Source organism: Amphiura filiformis, chromosome 13 (assembly GCF_039555335.1).
Source record: "Amphiura filiformis chromosome 13, Afil_fr2py, whole genome shotgun sequence".
In the NCBI taxonomy this organism is placed as follows: Eukaryota; Metazoa; Echinodermata; class Ophiuroidea; order Amphilepidida; family Amphiuridae; genus Amphiura; species Amphiura filiformis.
The window spans coordinates 2,136,665-2,158,214 of NC_092640.1; the positions used below are offsets into that span (position 1 = coordinate 2,136,665).

The 21,550-nt window shown below is 37.5% G+C and overlaps 1 protein-coding gene across 1 annotated transcript in view; it reads right to left on the minus strand.

Annotated features, from left to right (window-relative positions):
• LOC140167885 (methylenetetrahydrofolate reductase (NADPH)-like) overlaps positions 1-19,309 on the minus strand; it is a 60,831-nt gene extending 41,522 nt beyond the window's left edge. The window contains 6 exon segments of the mRNA XM_072191171.1: positions 6,704-6,901; positions 7,611-7,765; positions 9,226-9,419; positions 10,432-10,784; positions 17,943-18,269; positions 19,230-19,309. Of these exon segments, the coding sequence (XP_072047272.1) occupies positions 6,704-6,901; positions 7,611-7,765; positions 9,226-9,419; positions 10,432-10,784; positions 17,943-18,241 (1,199 nt within the window). The 5' untranslated portion in view covers positions 18,242-18,269; positions 19,230-19,309.
• Between the last annotated feature and the right edge of the window lie 2,241 nt (positions 19,310-21,550).

The window sequence follows — 21,550 nt, forward strand, 5'->3', positions numbered from 1 at the left end:
AGGAAGCGGGAGGGGACGTGAAACATGTTTATTTTTTTATTTGGCCTAACAGCTTAGGTGGGGAATTTTTTTTTTAATTGTTGGTAGGCAAAGTGTTTTTTTTTAGTGATAGTGGGGAAAGTTTTTTTTTTGCTCATGTAGTGGGGTCCCCCAGCTTCCCCCTGGTTCAGGAGCCACTACAGATCATGCCATATACCAGTTTATATTGAATATATGCTAAAAAAACAGTAAGTCATGACATTAATAATGCAAAAATATTCCAAAAATTGGTACAATTTTGGGTCAGTTTTTTGTCAAATTTTGTTGAAGTTGGGTAGTTTTTCCTAGTCCCAGCAGTGAGCGCATCCCCACCAAAGTTGAGAAGACCCCCCCATGCCAGGAGTGTTTTTGCTATCGGAAGGGAAAGAAGAAACAAAAAAGGAAAGAAGGTAAAGAAATAAGTCTCTTGGTAGTTTGGTACAGGCGGGATTCAAACCTCGGACCCCTCAATGCACGAACAAACTCATTTTACTTGGGTATCGTCAATCTGCGTCAAAAGAAAAGATGATGCAAGAAACATAACAAACATATTATTGTTTAATAGGGGCTGTGCAATAATTATGAGCTGGGGGGGGTAAAATTCCAAATGGCTCGCCAAAAATTGCTTGTCCCCTCTCGGCCCGCCAAAAATTGCTTGCCCCCCTCTCGGCCCGCCAAAAATTGCTTGCCCCCTCTTGGCCCGCCAAAAATTCTTTGCCCCACCCCCACCCTTGTGCATGCCAAATTTTTGGGATCCCAATTTACAAACCTTAAATGGTCTAGAAACATGTTGTTGCGAGCGCAGCGAACAGGAGAATTTGCATTAAAGCGTTTCCGTACTGTTTTCCTAAGACTTTTTAGAGCGTATTTAAAAGGGTGAAAATAAGTGAAGAAAATCTCGAGCCAAATTGAGGTATTGTTACATAATTCCAAATATCTCAACAATGAAAGTATGCAATCTGATACAAACTTTGTAGGCCGATAACACAGGGTTGATGCTATACTCTTTTTAGACCCATACCATTTTTATTTTAAGGGGGTACTACACCCCTGCCCAATTTTGTGCCTATTTTTGCATTCTTTTCAAAATTTATAGCGCATTGGTGACACGTAAATTGTATATTATAGGGGCAAGGACTATACAACTACTGCACTGAAAATTCAGCAACTCAAGGCAACAGGCCCGACGCAGGATTTTTTTTTGGGGGTGCTGATTTTGAAAAAGTGGACTTTTTTCCCAGGAGGGTGCGATTTTGTGAAAAGTGGACTTTCTTCTCCAAATTTGGACTTTTTTGACCAAAAAGCGTAAAAAACTGATTTTTTGCTCGCTCGCTGCATAAATTCTGCAATTGTGGGACTTTTGGTATACTTTTGCAAATTTGGGGAGGTGCGGTCGCACCCCCCGCACCCCCCCTGCGTACGGGCCTGCAAGGCAAGTAGTTATTGATTTATTGATCAAATATTGGTTTTCCCTCATTTTTGACTGTAAAGCGCTCCACAGACTCCAGTATTATGCGTACAATATTGTATGCAACATGTCTCGTTATTTAATCTATTGCCATTCTATTTCCAGTAATGTTTAAGTTCTAACGAATGTTTGATGACGAAAAATCGATAATATGTTACATGTAATATCTAGTAGAAATATATTATCGATTTTACGTCATCAAACATTTGTTAGAACTTAAACATTACTGGAAATAGAATGGCAATAGATTAAACAACGTAGATATGTTGCATACAATATTGTACGTACAATAAAAAGTCTGAATACTGCTTAACTCCATGCTGAAATAAAATTTCCAGTGCAGTTAGTTGTAGTCCTTGCCCCTATAATATACATATCTTACTTGTCACCATTGCGCTATAATTTTTGAGAAAAATAACGGATCATGTTGCAATTTTAGGCTTTACCACACATTGTTCTTTACATAATAAGAGATAGCTAGATTAATAAACAACAAAATTTAACTATGGTACCTAATTCGAAATCTGTTGGATACATTTCTTCTTATCAAGTGAATACTCAGATTACCTCATACCAAATATGGCTTGCAAGGGCTCATATTGAAATACCCTACCACGTTTTCACACAGAAAGAAGGCAGGATTCCCCTCGCTAAGCGCACGCCTTAGGAAAGCTCGGTCAGGAAAGCGGGCTCCTAATTTAAGTCAGTGAAGTGGCTAATTGCAGTGTTATAATCACACAGGATTTTAACAAAAGAAGGCTAGCACAGGAAAGCTGCAGGATGGCGCACACCTTCCTGTGTAAGGGAATTTCAAAAAAGAGCCCTAAACTGCTTTGGTACTTACTTCTGTTTCTTTTTATTTAAAAAGTTCCTTAAATGCAATTCAAACTTCCACCTATGCGCTGAATCCGATTTCACCTGTGCATATGATTCTGAGACACACTTTATTACAGATACTTTTATAGCCAGGATTTTATTTTAAGTGTGAAGGGGAAAAGCTAAATTTTAGTAACCATTTATCAATTTTTTGGTTTCATTTTCAGTCATTTTAAGGACTCTGCCTGCCCTAAGGTATACCTGAAAATTTTCCGGGGAGATGGGGTGATGGGCAATTTGCTCCCTCAGCTGCTGGCCAGTGCTGAGGTATAGTTTTAAAAGATATGATCATTTGATGACGATGAAAGAGTGTCACGAATCAGTGGGTGATGACATGTCATGCAAAATCTGCATGATTATTTTAACACATGACCATAATAGAATGGATGATGCAATTAACCTACAATTAGACTAACAAAACACAGACATTGTTTAAAGTAGATAAGATAAAAAAAGTACATCAATTTCGAAACCATTCACACATGCTAAGTAAACAATTTGTAGTGTATGTAGTATAAATTTAGTCACATTAAATGTCTCCTATTACCATATTCGTCCGAGTATAGTCCCACGTTCGAGTATAGTCCCACCCCCCATTTTCAAAAAATTCCAGAAATTGTAAAAAAAAAATTAAAAATTTTTTTTTCTTCGGTTTTGGAGTGTCCCTGGACCTAGACCTAGATGCTAGGATCATTCATGGTTGACCTAAACAAAAATTAAAGATGTTTTGTGTTTTTTATATGAAAATTGATAATTTGTATTCATGTCATACTCTATGATTTCAAAATGCATTCAAATTCAATGCATTTTTTTTAATCCCACCCCCCAATTGTGAAAAATTTTCACCTAAAAAACGGGTGGGACTATAATTACTCGGACCAATACGGTAATATTATAAGCTTTGACAACAGTTGACTATCAATCAAGTACCCTACTAATAGTGAAAGCAGGCCTCGAAATTTCAGGGGCCGAGGGCCCTTGGGCCGAGGGCCCTCCTTATTTTGAGCCCTGAGTGAAAGTAGAAATGCACCCTACTGATTTTGCTTTAAAAAAAATAGCAGTATAGGCCTATGTGTTACTATGTACAAAAAACAGAATACAACTTGTAATTTAGCCATTGATCGCAATTGAATACCTGAGTGGGAGAAGGGCCCAACTCCCAATTTGTTACAAAAATGAGTTAGACCCAGCATTTTATTGCCAGCAGACTGATCTTCCTTGTGTGTGAAAGATGAGCTAAAATCCACTCTCTAAATAGTCTTTCACGTACACTTAATCATGGTTTTCATGGAAGAAAGGCCCAACTCCATGGAGTTGGGCCCTTCTTCCACAAATATAGGGTTAAAGAGGAATTTTGTTCATCCATGAAATCTGCTTTTCACTACAATAAATTTTCTTGCTAACATATTACATGAGTTGTACTTGTGCAATTATTGGTGATTACGTAATTTTCTGTAGCTATTTATAACACAGAACTGGCACTTGCAGTATATTAGTGGAAGAAGGGCCCAACTCCAACTCGTATTAAGACCTGTACCGCTGACATGGAAACATCAAATATAATTTTGAATGTATGTACTATTGTATGTTCATGTATTAAAGGTCCCCTGAAGATGAAAACGTTCTGTCTATAAAACTTTTCCAAATATTAAGTTTTTTCTTAATATCTCAAAAACAGTTTTGATGGAGTAGGGCCCTTCTTCCACTCAGGTATTCAATTTTATTAATTCAGGTTGAGAACCTAGAGGGTTTTTAACCAACTGAGCACTACCTGCCGATCTAACATTGCCTCTGATTGGTCAATTACATGATATCTTCACTTTAATCACCAATCAGAATGAAGCTTTGCAAATAATTCACCCCAATTTTTTTTGCATATATAGTAAAATTATTCTAACAATGTTGCTGATTGGTCCAATTGATATGAAAACTTCTTTTTGCCCAATGGGCACGTAGTTCTCATGGGGTTAATCAACTGAGCTATCAGATCAAGAAAGCTATGGGTGTACAATAGGTCCAAGATTCTACATATTTCCATCTTCTCTAGCGGCAAGCATTAAAAAAGGAAAATTTTGAACTTTCTGTAACACACTTATTTTTCCCTTCTTTTTTGGATTTGGTGGGGGGGGGGTCTTAGAGGTGCTTGGCACCTGTTCGCTCCAGCCATTCACTGGACTTTTTAAAACAAATTTGTGCCTTTCATGATATTTAATATACATGTGTGTAATTTTTGAATTAACTAAATGTGCAATATTATATATTTTTTGTAATTCTGTGCCAGTGATAAAGTATAATAAATAAATAAATAAAATAAAAATAAGTACACTGCACACAAATAAAATAGAATTATGCAGCAACTGCATGATGTGTGATATTAAAATTGGGGACACATGGCTTAGATGCATTGTTACTGAACTTTTATAGTCCACTGCACTTAAGGCCTCTCCTGGTTGGATGGGATTCTGTGAATATCTTACAATGCAGTAATACTGCAAATGTCATATCTATTGATTACCCACACACCTCTTATATCTTCCTGCATGCTACCAACACTATCAGGGGTAGCGCTGGCTTCAAAATTTAAGGGGTCTGAGTGATTTTTGTTGGACTCATTCAGCCCTCCAAAAGTCAAATTTGAAGGGGTCCAATGGGAAATTTAAGGGGTCCGAGTCCGACTCTGGAAACATTACCCACTGATATTAGAGGTTACGATATGCTGGACATGGGGTTGTATTATGCATTTTACATCAACAAAATACAGCGGGCAATAATTATGAGCCTCCCAGGGGGTAACATTTCCAAATGGCTAAAAAAAGGTAAATATTGCTTGCACCCGGCCTGCTAAAAATTCAAATTGTATTCGTCACAAGCAGGAAAATGTAAAAGTTTCCATAAGCCTACTAATCCCCCACTGACAGTTTATAAGGGAGAGATTCTTTCGCAAGTAGAGTCAATTGTCACCCTATTTCATTCGCAGAGCCTTGACTTGCACAATGTTTCAACAGATTGGTATTCAGAGTGAACGATCTGATATAGTTCTTGGAGCATTTATTTTTGACATTCTGTCTGAAATAATCGGGATTTGTTTTGTGCCCTGTCCATAAGGTTTTACATGCCTGATTTTCTGTGCGTCTGAGATATTCTTGTCTAACGCATTAATAGGTAAGCTTCAGGTTAATTTTATTGCGTCCCAACAACAGTTCCACACGTCCCTGACGCGCACCAGCGCGACCCTTGAACACTATATGCACCTGGTAAACCCTTACACTGAGGACACATAAAAAACTTTTCCTCTCTGACCGTAGACACACTAGTCAAACTGAACCATGGACTTTTTAGTCTATGGATTACATGGCATCAAATACATTTTTACGCCATCAGCAGTCCATTGCAGATCTATAAAAAAAAGTGAGAACAGTCTCCTCCCCCTTGCAGGTGCGTCCTTGTTTGTAGTTTTAAGAAACAGGTCGGGTGTGTGTCCTCGTTTGGTAAACAAAAACCAACGCACAAAAACAAACAAGCAAAGATAAGATTTTTCCCCCAGGAGATATCTTACACTTCCCACAATGCATTTCTTCACTGTACTGATTTGTTATTCAGTGCAACATGGGTCGATAGTGACAAACTATTTTGCGATTTGGTAGTTCACAGCATCTTGCTAATGGTAGTGAGCTTTGGCAAAAATTGCACTCATCATTTCATAGTGAAATAATGGTATTACGCACGCGTTAATGTTTTCACGCGCTATAATTACGTATAAATCGCAGATTGTAATCTGTGTGCCATTCGCTTTGAAACTATTAATTTCTCTTCCCAAAATCGATGCTTAACCAAACAGATGACAAGAATCTTAAGATTTGGTATATAAAACAAATATTGACTGCTTTATATTGGGCATGGTTAAAATTATAGGCCAGCGGTGATCTCAAAACCTTGACTATGCCCTCGGCCACGCCTCGGGGCATAGTCATGGTTTTGAGATCACCGCATGGCCTAAAATTTTAACCATGCCCCTCATAGCAGTCAATATTTGTATACTATTCCCCGGGCATAGTTCTGCGTGTACGCCTCGGGGCATAGTCATGGTTTTGAGATCACCTTGGGCCTATAATTTTAACCATGCCCCTCATAGCAGTCCATATTTGTGATTAATCCCCGGGCATAGTTCTGCGTGTACGCCTCGGGGCATAGTCATGGTTGTGAGATCACCTTGGGCCTATAATTTTAACCATGCCCCTCATAGCAGTCAATATTTACTATTGACCCATGTTGCACCAAATAGCAAATCCGAGCCTACCACAATGCATTATGGGATATATCTTCTATGATTTTCCCTCTTACCTGTATACATAACTCTTTGGTCTTGATGCCCAGAATATGGGTCTCACATCTTCCTTCTGTCTATGATGATTGGCTGTTGATTTCCATGGCAACATTTTCCTTAGATCCAAACATTTCCATAGTCCTAGTTGTTTCAGTATTTCCATTGTGGCTACTTCTCGATTCAAAGTGTAGAAATGGAATCCATGCACTTTGCCACTGAAAGAAAATATACATTTTTCAAAATAAAACTTTGCAAATTATCTGTAAAATCCCTATTACATTTGTATCTGACAATTTCACTTTTTTGATCGCCAAATTTACAAACCATGTACACAAGTTCATGTGTGTGGCCTACCACTCGATCAAATAAACAGCGACAAAATAAGTTTAGGCTGCTTGACTTTTGTTGGCAGATTTTTTTGCTGTTGATATTTTCCAAAAAAGTTGACACTTTTTTTCTGTGCCTCAATACTTGCTTTTTCAGAGGCCAATAATTTAGTAGCGCCCAAAATGACTGCATGTAGTTTCTCACCTGTCAAATAGCTTTCTATTGAATATAGATGCCAAAGAGCCACACCGGCCTATGAACTACAAATCAGAAAGTTATGCCGTAAATTGAAATATGATCATCCAAATCCGGAAATCTCAATAACAAAAAAGGCGGTTCATGCTACCCCTATAAAGTTTCATCATCATAGCACTTACGGTTCTCAAGATAACGCGTTCACAAGCTTTTTCCGAACACACACACGCATACCCCCCACGCACACCCCCCACACGCACGGACACACCCCCACCATAGTGATTACTAAGTCTCTCCCTGAACATGTTCAGGCGAGACAAAAAGTAAACTTTTTTTTATGGTCCAAATCTGACTTTGCGGATATATCCGGAAACGTTCCATTATATCTGGTATTGAACTCACCTGTCAAATAGCTTTTTACACATACTGGCTGCTTGATGAATGCCATAGTTCCTGATTGCAACATCATTATCTTTGATGGGTTCAATCTCATCGAGGATTTGGCGAGGGATGTCCAACTTGGAGAGCTTCACTAGAGATCTTAGCGAGGCATAACTCTGTTAAAAATGAAGTAAACAAGGCAATGAGAAACAAAGAAACCCTGTTCTATGGGGCCAACCTTTATGATTTTTTTAATCTTGATTATAAATATGTAAGCATGTAAATCAGCAGGTTTTCATGAGTTTGATGGAAATTAGGGTGCACAAATGTTAAGTCGGGGTCATTTAGCCTCGTCCATAAAAAAATTCAAAAACCTGATCACCAACCCAACTTGGCAAGTCTACCTGTCTGTTGTCGCATGTATACGGTCATTTTCACGGTAAAGGGTGTAACTTTGGTTTTTTAACATTTTGATCCGTAGTGTTCTAATAAAGCCACAGAATTTAAGGTTTTAGCCTTGAAACATTATTTTACTGGAATTTAAGTTGCTTCTATGCATGATTACAGTAAACAGAAACATATTTAAGTGGTTTGAAATTTTGACCCTAAAAATCAAAAGTTAAACCCTTTACCGTGAAAATGACCATACAGGACCATACTTTATTATTATACATATTTCATAGTCATTCTATTCCATGTGACCTGCTATCAGGTCAGCGTAAAGATGCCGCGACTTTATACTCATTTCGTTGAGTTGATAGTTTCGAGATATTCGGTCTGATGTTCTTTGTTTGCCGCCGCCTGTACAAACCTGTAGTATTTATCCTTCACGAATGGCCCATTGTGCCCCCATTCACAAAGGACATACAGACATATACTCTGGTTGCTCTACGAAAAAGGTATAAAAATCAAAACCACTAATCCCTCCAATTACAATGTAGCTCCTGCTGATTTCCCATTATAGAGCTTTCAAAATGTTGTGAAAAGTGTGCCAACAGGTTTCATGATAACATTATTACATAATAATTTTCTATCTTTTGGATTGTCTACTGTGGTTTATCATTGGGGTGGGCTTGTCCAGCTTGCGAGTGAAATTGACCAAAGGGGATAGTTATCAGTAATTGGGCCTGTATTAATCCCCTTTTTCGTAGCAAAATCCAACTATACTTAGCAGGGGTAGCGCTAGGCTGCATTTCGGGGTCCCGGACCCACCAAAATAGAGTTCGGACCCCCTGTTTTTATATTTTCTGTGAGTTCAGGGGTCCCTGCAGACCCCCAGTTTTTCAATCTAGCGCTAACGCAGACATACTATTTATGCTACATTTGTGCAACTCGGACTCACCAAACTCTACTTCGGACCCTCTACTTTTTAATTTTCTGCAAGTTCGGGGGTCCATGCGGACTCTGGAATGTTTTGTTCTAGCGCTACCCCTGATACTTAGTGGCTGTAACAGGTGAGTGAACACCAACGCAGTAGCCAGGGCATTTAGAGTGACTAACACCTTGCGACTTTATGCTGATTTCGTGGTAGCAGGTCACATATTTGAATTGGCAAAACCATGCCTGTACCCAGGTTTTTTATATTTTTTTTGGGGGGGGGGAAGAGTGTTTTGAAAATGTAGATTTATTTCCCTACCTGAATTGGCATAACACCCGGTATGATGGGTACATCAATACCAATAGCCCTACAATCGTCGTAGAATTTCAGGAATGTTTCTGCGTCAAAGAATAACTGTGTGATGATGAAATCTGCTCCTGCGTCTACTTTAGTCTTGAGATGTTTGAGATCCTCCTCGTAGGATCCTGCATCAGGGTGTCCCATTGGATAGCCTGTCATAAGGTAAGACATTCAATTAGTGGTCATACAGCTATTGGTGCACTGCTGAGAAAGTGTTTTCATTGGTGATCCACAGTGACATATCCAAGGGGATTGGCAGAGGGAAGTTCCTCCCCCCCCCCTGCTACCCAGTGAGAAATCCATATTTACTGCCCTGATATTTAAAATTTTTATGTCTTTTCTGTCAAATTTTGCCTTCATGAAACATGCCTTGCCCACCCCACCCCCAAAAGGGGGGAACTCCCCTTCCCCGCCACCCTGTGGAATTTCAATGACTCAAGACAAGCGATACATTCTTTATGAAAAGAGGTACCGCTAGAATACCTCATTTAAAACATATATAATAAACCACTTTTCTGGAATCACTGAAATTTCAGTGAAGTAATTGGATTCCTTTGGACACCAGTGTGTAGAATACATTTTTGAGAAAAATGCAAAATTAGTCACAAATTTTGGGGTGTCCACCTTAAAGACAAAATCTTTTGGATATTTTTATTTGCCATGGACATTTCCTGGACTGGGAGATTCCTAATTTTGTCACGACTGGCTCTCTCTGGACACCTACATCTCTAGTCAAGATACATTTCATGGGTTTGCTAATTGACATGCAAATTATTTACTTTATCAAAATTTAAAGGGACCAAACAAGTTCAATAGAGTGGTGAGGTGTTAGCGGAAGACAATTTTTTGCCTCCACCCGACCAGCGGAAATCTGGCGACGCACACCCCCTGTACAACTCCAAGAAGGAATAACCCCTCCTCCCTCCCCCCTGCCCACACATACACATATTTGGAGTTCATGGTAAATGGAGCTTGGTGGTGTTGGAGCAGAAATTGTGGACAAACTTTGTAGGTGTTGTTTTGTCAGTATGATTTCAATGCATAGAAAATAGTATGGATTAATTTTTCTGCAGATTTTCAAACATTGGTAATTAAAAAAACAAATCCTGAGACAGACCCGACTAGGCAAGTCTGTCTGCCCAACTTTTAAACCAAAAACTTTACCTGCAACACAAATGTTGAAATATTCGCCAAATTCTTCTCTAATATGTTTGACAAGGTCTACAGCATAATTAAAACCTCCTGGTGTTGGCTCAAATTCTATATCCCCCGGAACATCTCCTCGAAGTGCAAGAATGTTGCGAATGCCGCAATCTTTTGTTCTATTGAGATGCACTGTGATCTGATCTTTAGTTTGCTTAACACACGTCATGTGTAACATAGTTTGTAGACCACAGTAATTGGCGGCTGCGCTTGCTACCGTGATGGAGCTTGTCTCGCAGTCACCGGCTGGATTCCCTGCTGCGTGCCATGTGACATCACAAAATAGCGGTTGCCCATTGAACATGCGGTCAAACCTGGGAACATGAAATAAACACAGACATAAACAATGTCAACAGAAAATGAAATTTGAATGTCAAAAACCAAAATGGTTGAAAGTGTGTACAATGTACTTACATTCTGTATGTATGAGAACATTTGAAATAAATACAAAAAACAAAACACTAAACATCATAACGAATTAACGATACCTCTGATCGCTTAAGACTCCTGTGTGGAAGATATTTTCAACATCTTCCACAAGACTAGTGACGATTTTTTTATGGAATAGCCCAATTCGAAATGTGCTCAGACCCCAGGGCTCAGACTGGAGTTTTGCCAACGACAGAGAAATTAAAGCTCTGTGTGTTAGCCATAGAGGATTCACTTTAATGCACAAAACACATATATTTACGCGTTCAGGCACTTTTCTGACTCCTTCAAATCCATAGTCCCAAAGTCCTTGTACAAAATCTTGAAAACGTACACGTTCAGATATTGCAAGATTTGAATAGAGAAACGCCCAATATTGTGCATTTATTCTCGGCTTTTGGCATTTAGGACCTACTCCCGATATGTAGGGCCCATCACATGATTTTGTCAGCATCGATCCATGTACAATGTATGTTTTAGGGATTGCGAGTCTCTAAAATTGTATAGAACGGTATCAGTTTGAAATCTTGCAAATTGGCTTCGGGTCCTTTTTTCTGTTTAAATGATGCACCAAATATATGTCTTCAAATGGACTTTAATTTTGCAAAATTTTCCCTCTCAGGGGGGGAACATCCCCCTCAGACACCTGCCTAGTGGATAAACAAGTGACCATTTTTGCTTCTGCTTTCGAAATTTGCCAATTTAGGCCATATGATATGTTTATAGGTCTAATGGGGAAAATGTGACAACGAAAGGCTTCATGGACCGTCATTTCACAATTTTCGGCTTTTCAACTGTTCAAACTTAAAATTTTACACAGTAATTGTGCCAAAATGGTCCACCAAATCGCTTCAATTACATGTAGGTCTTCATTTTGCAAAATTTTCCAAGTTCTAAGGGGGAACATCACCCTGCGTAGTTGATAAACAAATGGCCACATTCACTTCTGCTTTAGACATTTGCCAATTTATGCTTTTAATTATGTGTTAAAACACAATTTATAGGCCTACCATAATAGGGAAAACTTGCAGTTCATGAAAGGCTCCATGGACTGCTCATTTCACAAATGTTCGGCTTTTTAAACTGAAATTTTACACAGTGCCAAAATGATCCCCCAAATTGCTTCAAGGTCTTCATTTTGCAAAAGTTTCTTACTTCTCAGGGGGCATTTCTAAATAGTATTATTTTCTTCTAAAATTGCCCCCACCCCCTTCTGACTGCTCTAGATCCGCCACTGCTCCAAACATTGGTGTAGATTTCTTTTTGACTTGGGGGGGGAGGGAGAGAAAAAAAATGTCTGGAAGTATAGTGAATCCAGCACCTTTTGGAGAAACAATAAGTTTATGGTACAAAAATTTTTGCCATTTTGAAGCTAAACTGTTGAAATATGGTGCAAAAGTGGAATAAAATCACGCGAAGCGCGCAAAAACTTTTGGGGCTAAAATGGCCAAATTTGAGGTTAATTTGGTCAGAAAACCATACAGCGTCAACATTGGGGGATGATTGTATGGACTATCCCCCTGGCAAAATATTGGGCCGATCCCCCCCCCACCCCTCCGGATCTACGCCTATGGCTCCAAAAACACACATTGTTAAAAATGTCTTCAAAAATAATATTACTGTATAAAAATACCCCTTGGGCAATATTTTTGACTCCTTCAGAGGAAAAATTCACAATTGAAAAGGTCAAATTTTTTTGAAAATACCCCTTCAGCAGGGTTCGATTTAGAAAATAAATTTTACATGCACAACTCTGATTTTTTCCTCAAAATGGGCTGAATAACACAACATTTTGCATGCACAGGCAAAATTCTACATGCACAGAGCCAAAGTTACATGCATTTGTGCATGTAAAACCCCTCTATATCGAACACTGCCCTTCAGCAAAATGCTTAAGTTAAAGAAAACCCTGTAGCCATCTGAGGCTTCATTGCCGGGCTTCATTGAAGCCGCTTCAACATGAAAAGTACAAGTTTTGAGAAAATTTTTTTTAAATCAAGAGCTATATGGCCGTGTGTCCTGAACTCGCCACCCTTAGCGTTACATGACAAATATTATGAATTTTTACACCAACCAGGTTTCTAATTAGATTATCTCGACAATCATCAACCCTAAACTAGCAAAAGTATACATTTTTGGTAAGCTGAAGGCATCAGCAATTCAAATATATACATTTCAACTCATTATACAGGGTGACCTGCAAGTTATACAGGGTGGAATAAAAAAGATTTTGATAGAAAATGGGTCACTCAATGCATTCCTTATCAACTTACAGTAATAAACTGGAAGTAAACAACATTCATTTGGTTAGAGGATATGGAGTGCCAACTGACTTTGGAAGAAAACGAAATCACAGCTGTTTGGTAATCTCGGAATATAGGGTGTCCCAAAGTATGTTAGATTTTTTTACAACTCAACATATTTTGAACCTAAACATTTTCCCCTAACCCTTACAGAAAAAATATGTCCATATTTAGATTCCTCGTCAAATTTCCCTTCAGAAAATCTATACTTTGACTATGATATAATAATTTTAGTAATTAAAATGTTACAGTAACTTTAAGATTTTGAAGACATCTGCATTACTTACTCCAATGTTTAATATGACAACGGCTAGTTTTGTATGGAAAAGTTTGTATTTTCTAGACTAAACCAATCATAAATGATTATAAACAATTAGTAGAATAGCTGTAAGGCCATGAGTCTTTTAGATGCTAAATCGAGTCCAAATCCAATTTACAGCCTTTACAGAAGCAGATTACGCACTAAAAATCCCAATCCCATAGCGTTTGTGTGTACCACATCCCCCACCACCACATCCCCCACCACCGCCACCCTGCCTGCATTCTGAATTCTATGAAGCACAGTGTTACATGTAGTATTAAAAAAGTTCAAGTATTTCTTTTTAAAGGGCTAAAAGTGCATTTTATTTAGCAATAAAACGAGCATGACAATAACTTCTTGCTTGACAGAGATATCATCATTTGTTTTGAGTCAACTTTGGCAAAATGTAAGGTGGCGAGCTCAAGACACACGACCATATATTAAGCTTGTTCGTATGGGTCCATTTTAAGGCCCTTTACAATTAATTCTTAGTTTCCTGTTTTCCGCCCATGTCCAAAGTAGGGAATTGCAAAATATTTAATTATTTAATTTTTAATTTTCTCTTTTTTAAAGATAACTTTCAAGGGGGTACTACACCCCTGTGGTAAATGTGTGCATATTTTTGCATTTTTCTCAAAAAATAATAACACACTGGTAACAAAAGTTATGTATATTATTGGGGCAAGGGATCCAATTACTACTCTGAAATTTCAGTAACTCAAGACAAGCGGTTCAGTATTATATGATAGGAAATGAGGTACATCCTAGCGGTACCTTATTTCTTATCATAAATAACGAACCGCTTGTCTTGGGTCACTGAAATTCCAGTGTAGTAATTGGATTCCTTGCCCCTATATTATACGTAACTTTTGTTATCAGTATGTTATTAGTTTTTGAGAAAAATGCAAAAGTAGACACAAATTTATCGAGGGGTGCAGTACCCCCTTAATGACTTCCATTTGCTACTTTCTGACTTTGATCATATCAACTATGATGATGAATTTAAACAAAGTACATAAATCAAAAACTTTGTCAAATAATTAAATGCATGTTCCTAGTCAAAACGGGTTGATGTAGGTTGCGATCGCTTGTTTTAAAATAATAATAATAATAATAATAATAATTTATTCTTATATAGCGCATTACAAACAAATCTCAATGCGCTTTACAAAGCATACATAAAAGCATAAACACATTGCAACAATATTTAAATATACAGAATTAAGATACGAACTAACATTTTAAAATTAACAAAGCAAATAAGTTGATGTATATTGCACAGTTACGTCAGAGGCGAGCAAAGGGACAGTAGCATGTGAAATATACAACAAAATCAAAGCCAAAAAGAACACAAGATGCATATTTCACACAAGGAGCAAATCAAAAAAGGCTGCACGAGAAGCAGCAAAAATGGAAATGTGAAATAGGCACCAGTGCAAGAGGCAAGAAATTGGAAAACATACAATGCATATTGCACAAAAAAAGGGAGTGCTTTAAAGCACAAAAGAACAAAACAACAAACGTGGAATACGCATAGTAGGCTTTGACAGGAAGTTCATAAATTTAACCTATACAAAAAACAACAAAATCAACTGAATCAAATAAAATTAATTACTTGCATGCAAAACATAGTAAAACCTGGTTTTCATAGCGCTAAGAGCATAAACACATGGCAGCAATATCTAATATACATAATTAAAATACAAACCAGCTATATAAAAATGACTGAGGTAAAAAAGTTAATGTATATTGCACAGTTATAAAGATGTGTGAAAGTCCACATCAGCGGCGAGCAAAATAAGGACAGATTAACATGTGAAATATACTGCAATGAAAAAACAAAAACAATTATTTAGGTCCATGCCGCACAGTGTGTCGCGTGTGATCTTTAATGGATCACAAAGTGAGCAAAAAACATAAACGACACACCAATGCAGCACAGGATTGCACAAAATTATTTTAAGCGGAAATTACACACTAATTTTTCTCTTTTGATTAATACAACATATGGCAACAGTAAATAACATCAAGAAATTTAAAGACACAGGAAACATTTGTGAGCAAGAACAACGAATTTTTTAAATAACAGCAAATTCCCTGTTACGGTGTTCATGAACATAAAATTACAAATTAAATCTGAAAGGTTCCACACAGCAAAATATAATTGACAACATTAATACACGAAAATTACTGTTCATATACAAAGTCAATGATATTGTTGTGACAATTTCAAATGATAGAAGATCAGATAAAAACAATAATGATGAGAGCCCTGGACTGAGGGGAGAGGTTCCAGAACTTCACCCTGCAGTCAATATATTTCACACAACAAAAAAAATATGAGCAAAGAATTTGCACCGCGGAGAAATAAAATAAAGAAAATAATAGATAATTAATAATTATAATAAAAGTTGCCTCATCCCTTGTTTTCAACCATGAAACAGGAAACTAAGAATCAATTGTGAAGGGCCTAATGCATTTTATACTCGGTGCCAGAAGTGGGAAAGTGCAATAGCTGCCCTGTGAACATTTGACAACTTACACACAGTATATGGTCATTTTCACAGTAAAGGGTGTAACTTTTGATTTTTGGGTCAAAATTTCAAACCACTTAAATATGTTTCTGTTTACTGAAATCATGCATAGAAGCAACTTAAATTCCAGTAAAATAATGTTTCAAGGCTTAAACCTTTTGATTTCTAATAAAAATTTGACATTTCCATAACATTTTGGTTAAAATCTAAGAAAAAATGTATTTTACATAACCTCAGAAAATTATGACATGAAAGCTGGAATACATGTGAAATCCCATTCCAAAGTAAGTCAACAGATAAGTTAAATTTTATACCATGTTTTGCTATGTTTGTAATTGCAGTTTTGAAAATTTTTAACATCAAGTGTCATTTACAATGGAAATTTCCAAACCTTAAACATATTTTTTAAGTTTTAATTGGGTTCCTAAAATAATTTGAATGTCTAACTTCATGTACAAATACTACTTGATGAAAGGAACCTCCCAGCCAAGTTTCACAGAAATTGGAGTTATTTTTTAGAATTGGCAATTCAAGCGATTTGTGTTTCGGAGGCTTCAGTTTTAACAACACAGGTGATCATAAAAGTAAAATATTTGGCTAACCACTACAAGTTGACATATAAAAAATAGGTAAAAAATATCACAATTACCAATTTTCATGCTTTGCTTCTAAGTATTGAATTTCAGTTGTGACAAAAATTAAATTATCACAGCAAGTCATTTTTTTTTGTTTCGAGGCTTCATGTTAACAATTGTTAAACATTGCAGAAGTAGTTTTTTTTGAAAACAACAGTGTTGGGATCATCTAAGCTGTTATTTTCTTGTGTATATTGAATCAATGATTCTATGCGGCAGATATTGTAGATTTATCACATGTTAATTTTTTCACCCATTTGTTAAGTATGGTGTTTTTTGCATGTGAAGCCTCAGAAACGGGCTTTTTTGGATATCAGTATATTTTTCAAACATTAACCATAATGTCAAATTTTTTTTAAATTTATGACATTCTGCACATATCAAGTAATAATTACAATGCAGATATCAGTATGAAACACACTAATTATATGCATAGATGATAATTAATCTTATTGTTGTTTCGGAGGCTTCATTTGTTTCAGAGGCTTCAATTGTTAATGGAAAGTTTGTATTAGGTCCCATTTTCAAACGGTGATATATATCTCCACGATTTAAAAACATGTGACTTGAGGATCTACTTTGCTACATTTTGATAAATAGATTTGATGAGCTCTTTTATTTATATTTGCACAAGTTTGCTGAACAGTTTGTTTCGGAGGCTTCAAAAAAGTTAACGGAAAAACGGCTCTTTGAAGTCAAGATTTTATAAAAATTTTAAAAGCTTGCAAATCGACTAATTTTTGTTACCCATTTCAAGTTAAGATAACAACTGTTATGAATCAAGAAGAAGTGAAGAAATAACCAAGAATTATGAACCAAAGCTACACCCACAAAGTTTGTTAACAATTGTTAACGGAAAATGAAGCCTCGAAACGACAAATATCGAAGTCCGGTTCTCAAAAATACAGGGCTGTTCACAATTAAATCTAATGTGGCAGTGTTTACTGAACATATGACTGTACTTTCAGGATAAGAAAAATTATCCATGAACTAACTGAAGAAAACACAGGGTTTTACAAAAATGTTACTGTTTTTTATAGTTTTTCAAAATGGCAATATTAAGTACATTTAAGCCTGCTAAAACTGAACGCAGCTGATTATGCTACCCAAGGTAGCTGCTAACTAGATGACTTATGTGGCCAAAAATCATGGAATTCTGTGGCTTTATTACAACACTAAGGATTAAAATGTTAAAAATCCAAAGTTACACCCTTTACCGTGAAAATGACCATATTGTACTCATCTACACATGGCAGCTATTGAAACTTACCTGTGAAGAAGATTGACAGCACCAGCGGCAGTTCTCGGAGGGAAAAACTCGAGTGAAAACCATTTATCCTGACTTGCAATTCTGCTGTTGATTCGATCAATCAGAGGAGAGAAGGGCGTGGGTGACGGGCTGCGTGAATTAGACCCTGGGGTACAGCTCCCATTACCGGAACTACTGCTGGAACGTCTGTATCTTTCTGTGTCATGATGCAGATGTGTCTGCATGGCGGGGCAGGATTGCACATGCTGAAGATGGTGGTTGGATTCCTTGCTGTCGTTTTTAATTCCGTTGGACTGCATCGTGAAAGACAATTTTCAGTTACCGGTACTGAAAAAAAAGAATAAAAATTAGTTCCTGATGCTATGTGAACAATGAGCAGAAATGAATTTTTTTAACAATTTGAAAATAAACAGATCTGATTTATGATCACTAGATTTTCTACTTTGTTTCCTAAATAATTTTCCTAACACTCATTGATACTGAGCACCAAATTTGTTGGTCTGCAGCTGATAGTATAAAAGCACATAAATCGGCAATCAGAGCCTACAAAACTTAGCGCATATATCATGATTGGGAATTGATGCAAATTTTAGGGTACAATCAGTCATGTCAGTCCTATGTCTAGAAAAGGATAAAATTTGAATTGAGAAAATATTCTAGATTTGTTGTACTACTACTACTATTTACTAATTAAAAATTGTTTAATATTCATTTTTATGTTATAAATTCCCGTCGTAAAAGCCTATCCCACAATTTATTTATTTTAGTTACATTTTACTTTTATAGTTTAACAGGAAACACCAAATAATAGCAACATTGTATGAAAGTGTCCCTCACGGACCAACCTGAGTAAACAAACAAACAAACAAAATTATCGCATCCGGCCCAACATGATAAACCTGATCCCCCCTGAACTGACTGGGAAATTCCTCCACGTGCTTTTGTTTACAATCGATCGGCAACACACCGGGCAACACACACAGCGTGGCCATGCTATCAGTGCACTATGGATTTTTCCACGCATCAAAAATCCGTTTTTAAGTAACTTTCTACAACAACTTTAGCTCGTTCACGTAGCGTTTTCGTTGTCCCACTGGCCTACTAGTTAATAACGTAGATTGCCTGGCGATCGGAGTGTTATCGTCAGAGCACCTCGGACTACAACAACTTGAACATATTATAGTGTAAAATCTATTCTATACACCAACCCGTAGCCAATAACTCGAATATTACTTGTGAAATTGTGTTCATTGGCTAAATATCTGGAGCGTTTTAGCGTGTGCTTACCTATCACCGATAAACATTGAAAAGAGGCCGGCTTTACTTGTGCAGTTCCTTTAAAGGTCCATTTTACTATGCAAATTACCGGATGAACCAATCACGGCCTTTTATCTCGCCACTGCTTAACGTTTCGCTTTTACCACATACGAAATCGACGAAACATCCGACACGTGAAAGTACTATAATCGGTACATTGGTGTTTGTGTAAGAGATGCTAGCGATAACGCGCATACGTAAACATATCCATACTATTTTCTATGCATTGAAATCATACTGACAAAACAACACCCTACACATTTCGTCCACAATTTCTGCTCCAATACCACCAAGCTCGATTATCAACTCCAAACGTGTGTGGGGGTGGGGTGTGTGTGTGTGTGTGTGTGTGGGGGGGGGGGGGGTCTTCCTTCTTGGAGGTGTCAGGGGTGTGCCTCGCCCGATTTCCGCAGGTCGGGGGGGCAAAATTTTTTAAAAATTGGGAAAACGAAGATCTCTGTAGGGCACATTCTCCGATAAAGTGTTCAAAAAGCCAAATCTGTGTCGCTGTCGCCCATAGTTTCAAGTCGTATTCAGACTTGTTTCGTGAGAAAGAAATGACTTTTATAAATATAACTAATACTTAGGAGTTGCTTTCTAAAGTGTGTGGGGCTAGAGGTTGTAACATGCCTAGAAAGTATAAAACAATAAAGCTGATTATGCATGATCCATTGTTTTCCTCCATGTCGCCAGCCAAGGTGCGTTCCGTATAATGTGTCCCTGTTCGCTATACATGCGCGCATAATAATGGATTATAGGCAGGGACAGGCGATTTGCGCGGAAAAAAATAGCAAATTGCGCGGAATTGCGCGGAACTCTTTTTTCAGTGCAAATCATGTATCCCTGCCCATAGGGAAAAAAAATAGCCAATTGCGCGGAATTGCGCGGAAAAAAAGTTCCGCGCAAATCGCCTGTCCCTGATTATAGGTACTTTTCATTAGCTGGTATCATGCCCTAATTATAAAGTATAAAACATCACAACGCAGGTTATTAAATTTTTCCAACAGGTCTTTGAGACTATGTCGCCAATATTGTTCACAGATACGTTTATACCATATTTCTAATGGATAGCAATCTGTCAAAATAACTAGCTATATGAATGTTCTCATATGTGATGGATCAAGCAGGCTCCATAGTTATATTATATATGTGGTACATAACACAATGGTTTCAAAGTAAAATAATCAGGTCTATTAATGGCAAAAAATCCTGACGTTACGTTCATGTCGTCACAGTACGTTACCTAAATTCTACTCCCCTCGGAAAAAACGCTGTGATAAATGAAGCCAAATACCATACCTAGACTTTAGTACATTGGGTGATGACTGATCAAGTATACTATAAGTCGGTAAGTTTTTACACTTGCACGATTAAGACAAAAGTGTGAAAGGGCTTCACAGATACGTTACCACTGTCCACTGATACGTTACCACCAATGCGTACAAGTAGTATTGCTCAAAAATAAAGTACGGTTGAAAAATCACCCATGCATTGTTTTGTGCTCTGAAACTATAAGTTTACGATTCTGAATGATTTTCATGAATTCTTCGTGGTTGGAATTTTGCACTGAATTACCGAGCCCAAACTTGAACGCTTTATCGGAGAATGAGCCGTATAGGCCAGGCGGCCGGGCCCTCGAGTCCAGTAGCGTAGCCAGCCGGGGGGGCAACAATAAATAAAAGAAAAAAGTGCCACTCTGACAAAAAATTAAAGAGGAAATCAGAAGGGCAAATGAAAAGAAAAGGGGCTAGGAGCCCTAATTTCAGCCCGATCATGGGCGAGTGTAGAATCACTAAAGATAAAGCCCATTTCCATCCTGATATGGACAAAAATAGTGTCAAATACCAAATTTTTTCGTCTGTGCCCCCCCCCATTTTATTTTGCCCCCCCCCGACCAAAAAAGCTTAAAATCTTAATTAAAATGTTTTGCTTCCTGTCCCCACTCTCTTCAATATCTGGGATTAGTCAGATAAATTTTTTTAGACTTTGGAATACTTTGCAGGGAAAACTTGATAGGCCTACATAGGCCTCACACAGAATATCACATTTCCTGTTGGAACTGTTGGAAAAGACCCATGAACTATATTATACTAACAATGCTTATTTTACATTTGAAAAAAAACTCCCTTCCTCATCAATTCATGAAAATATGGACGATAACCAAAACATTAATTCATGCGGCCTCAGCATTTAACAGTTGGTACCAGGCAGGCGGCGGATGACTGATCGAGCCGGCAACTCGCGAAACCGCTCGGCCGTATGGCATTTTCCATATACTCGAGGCCCTATGT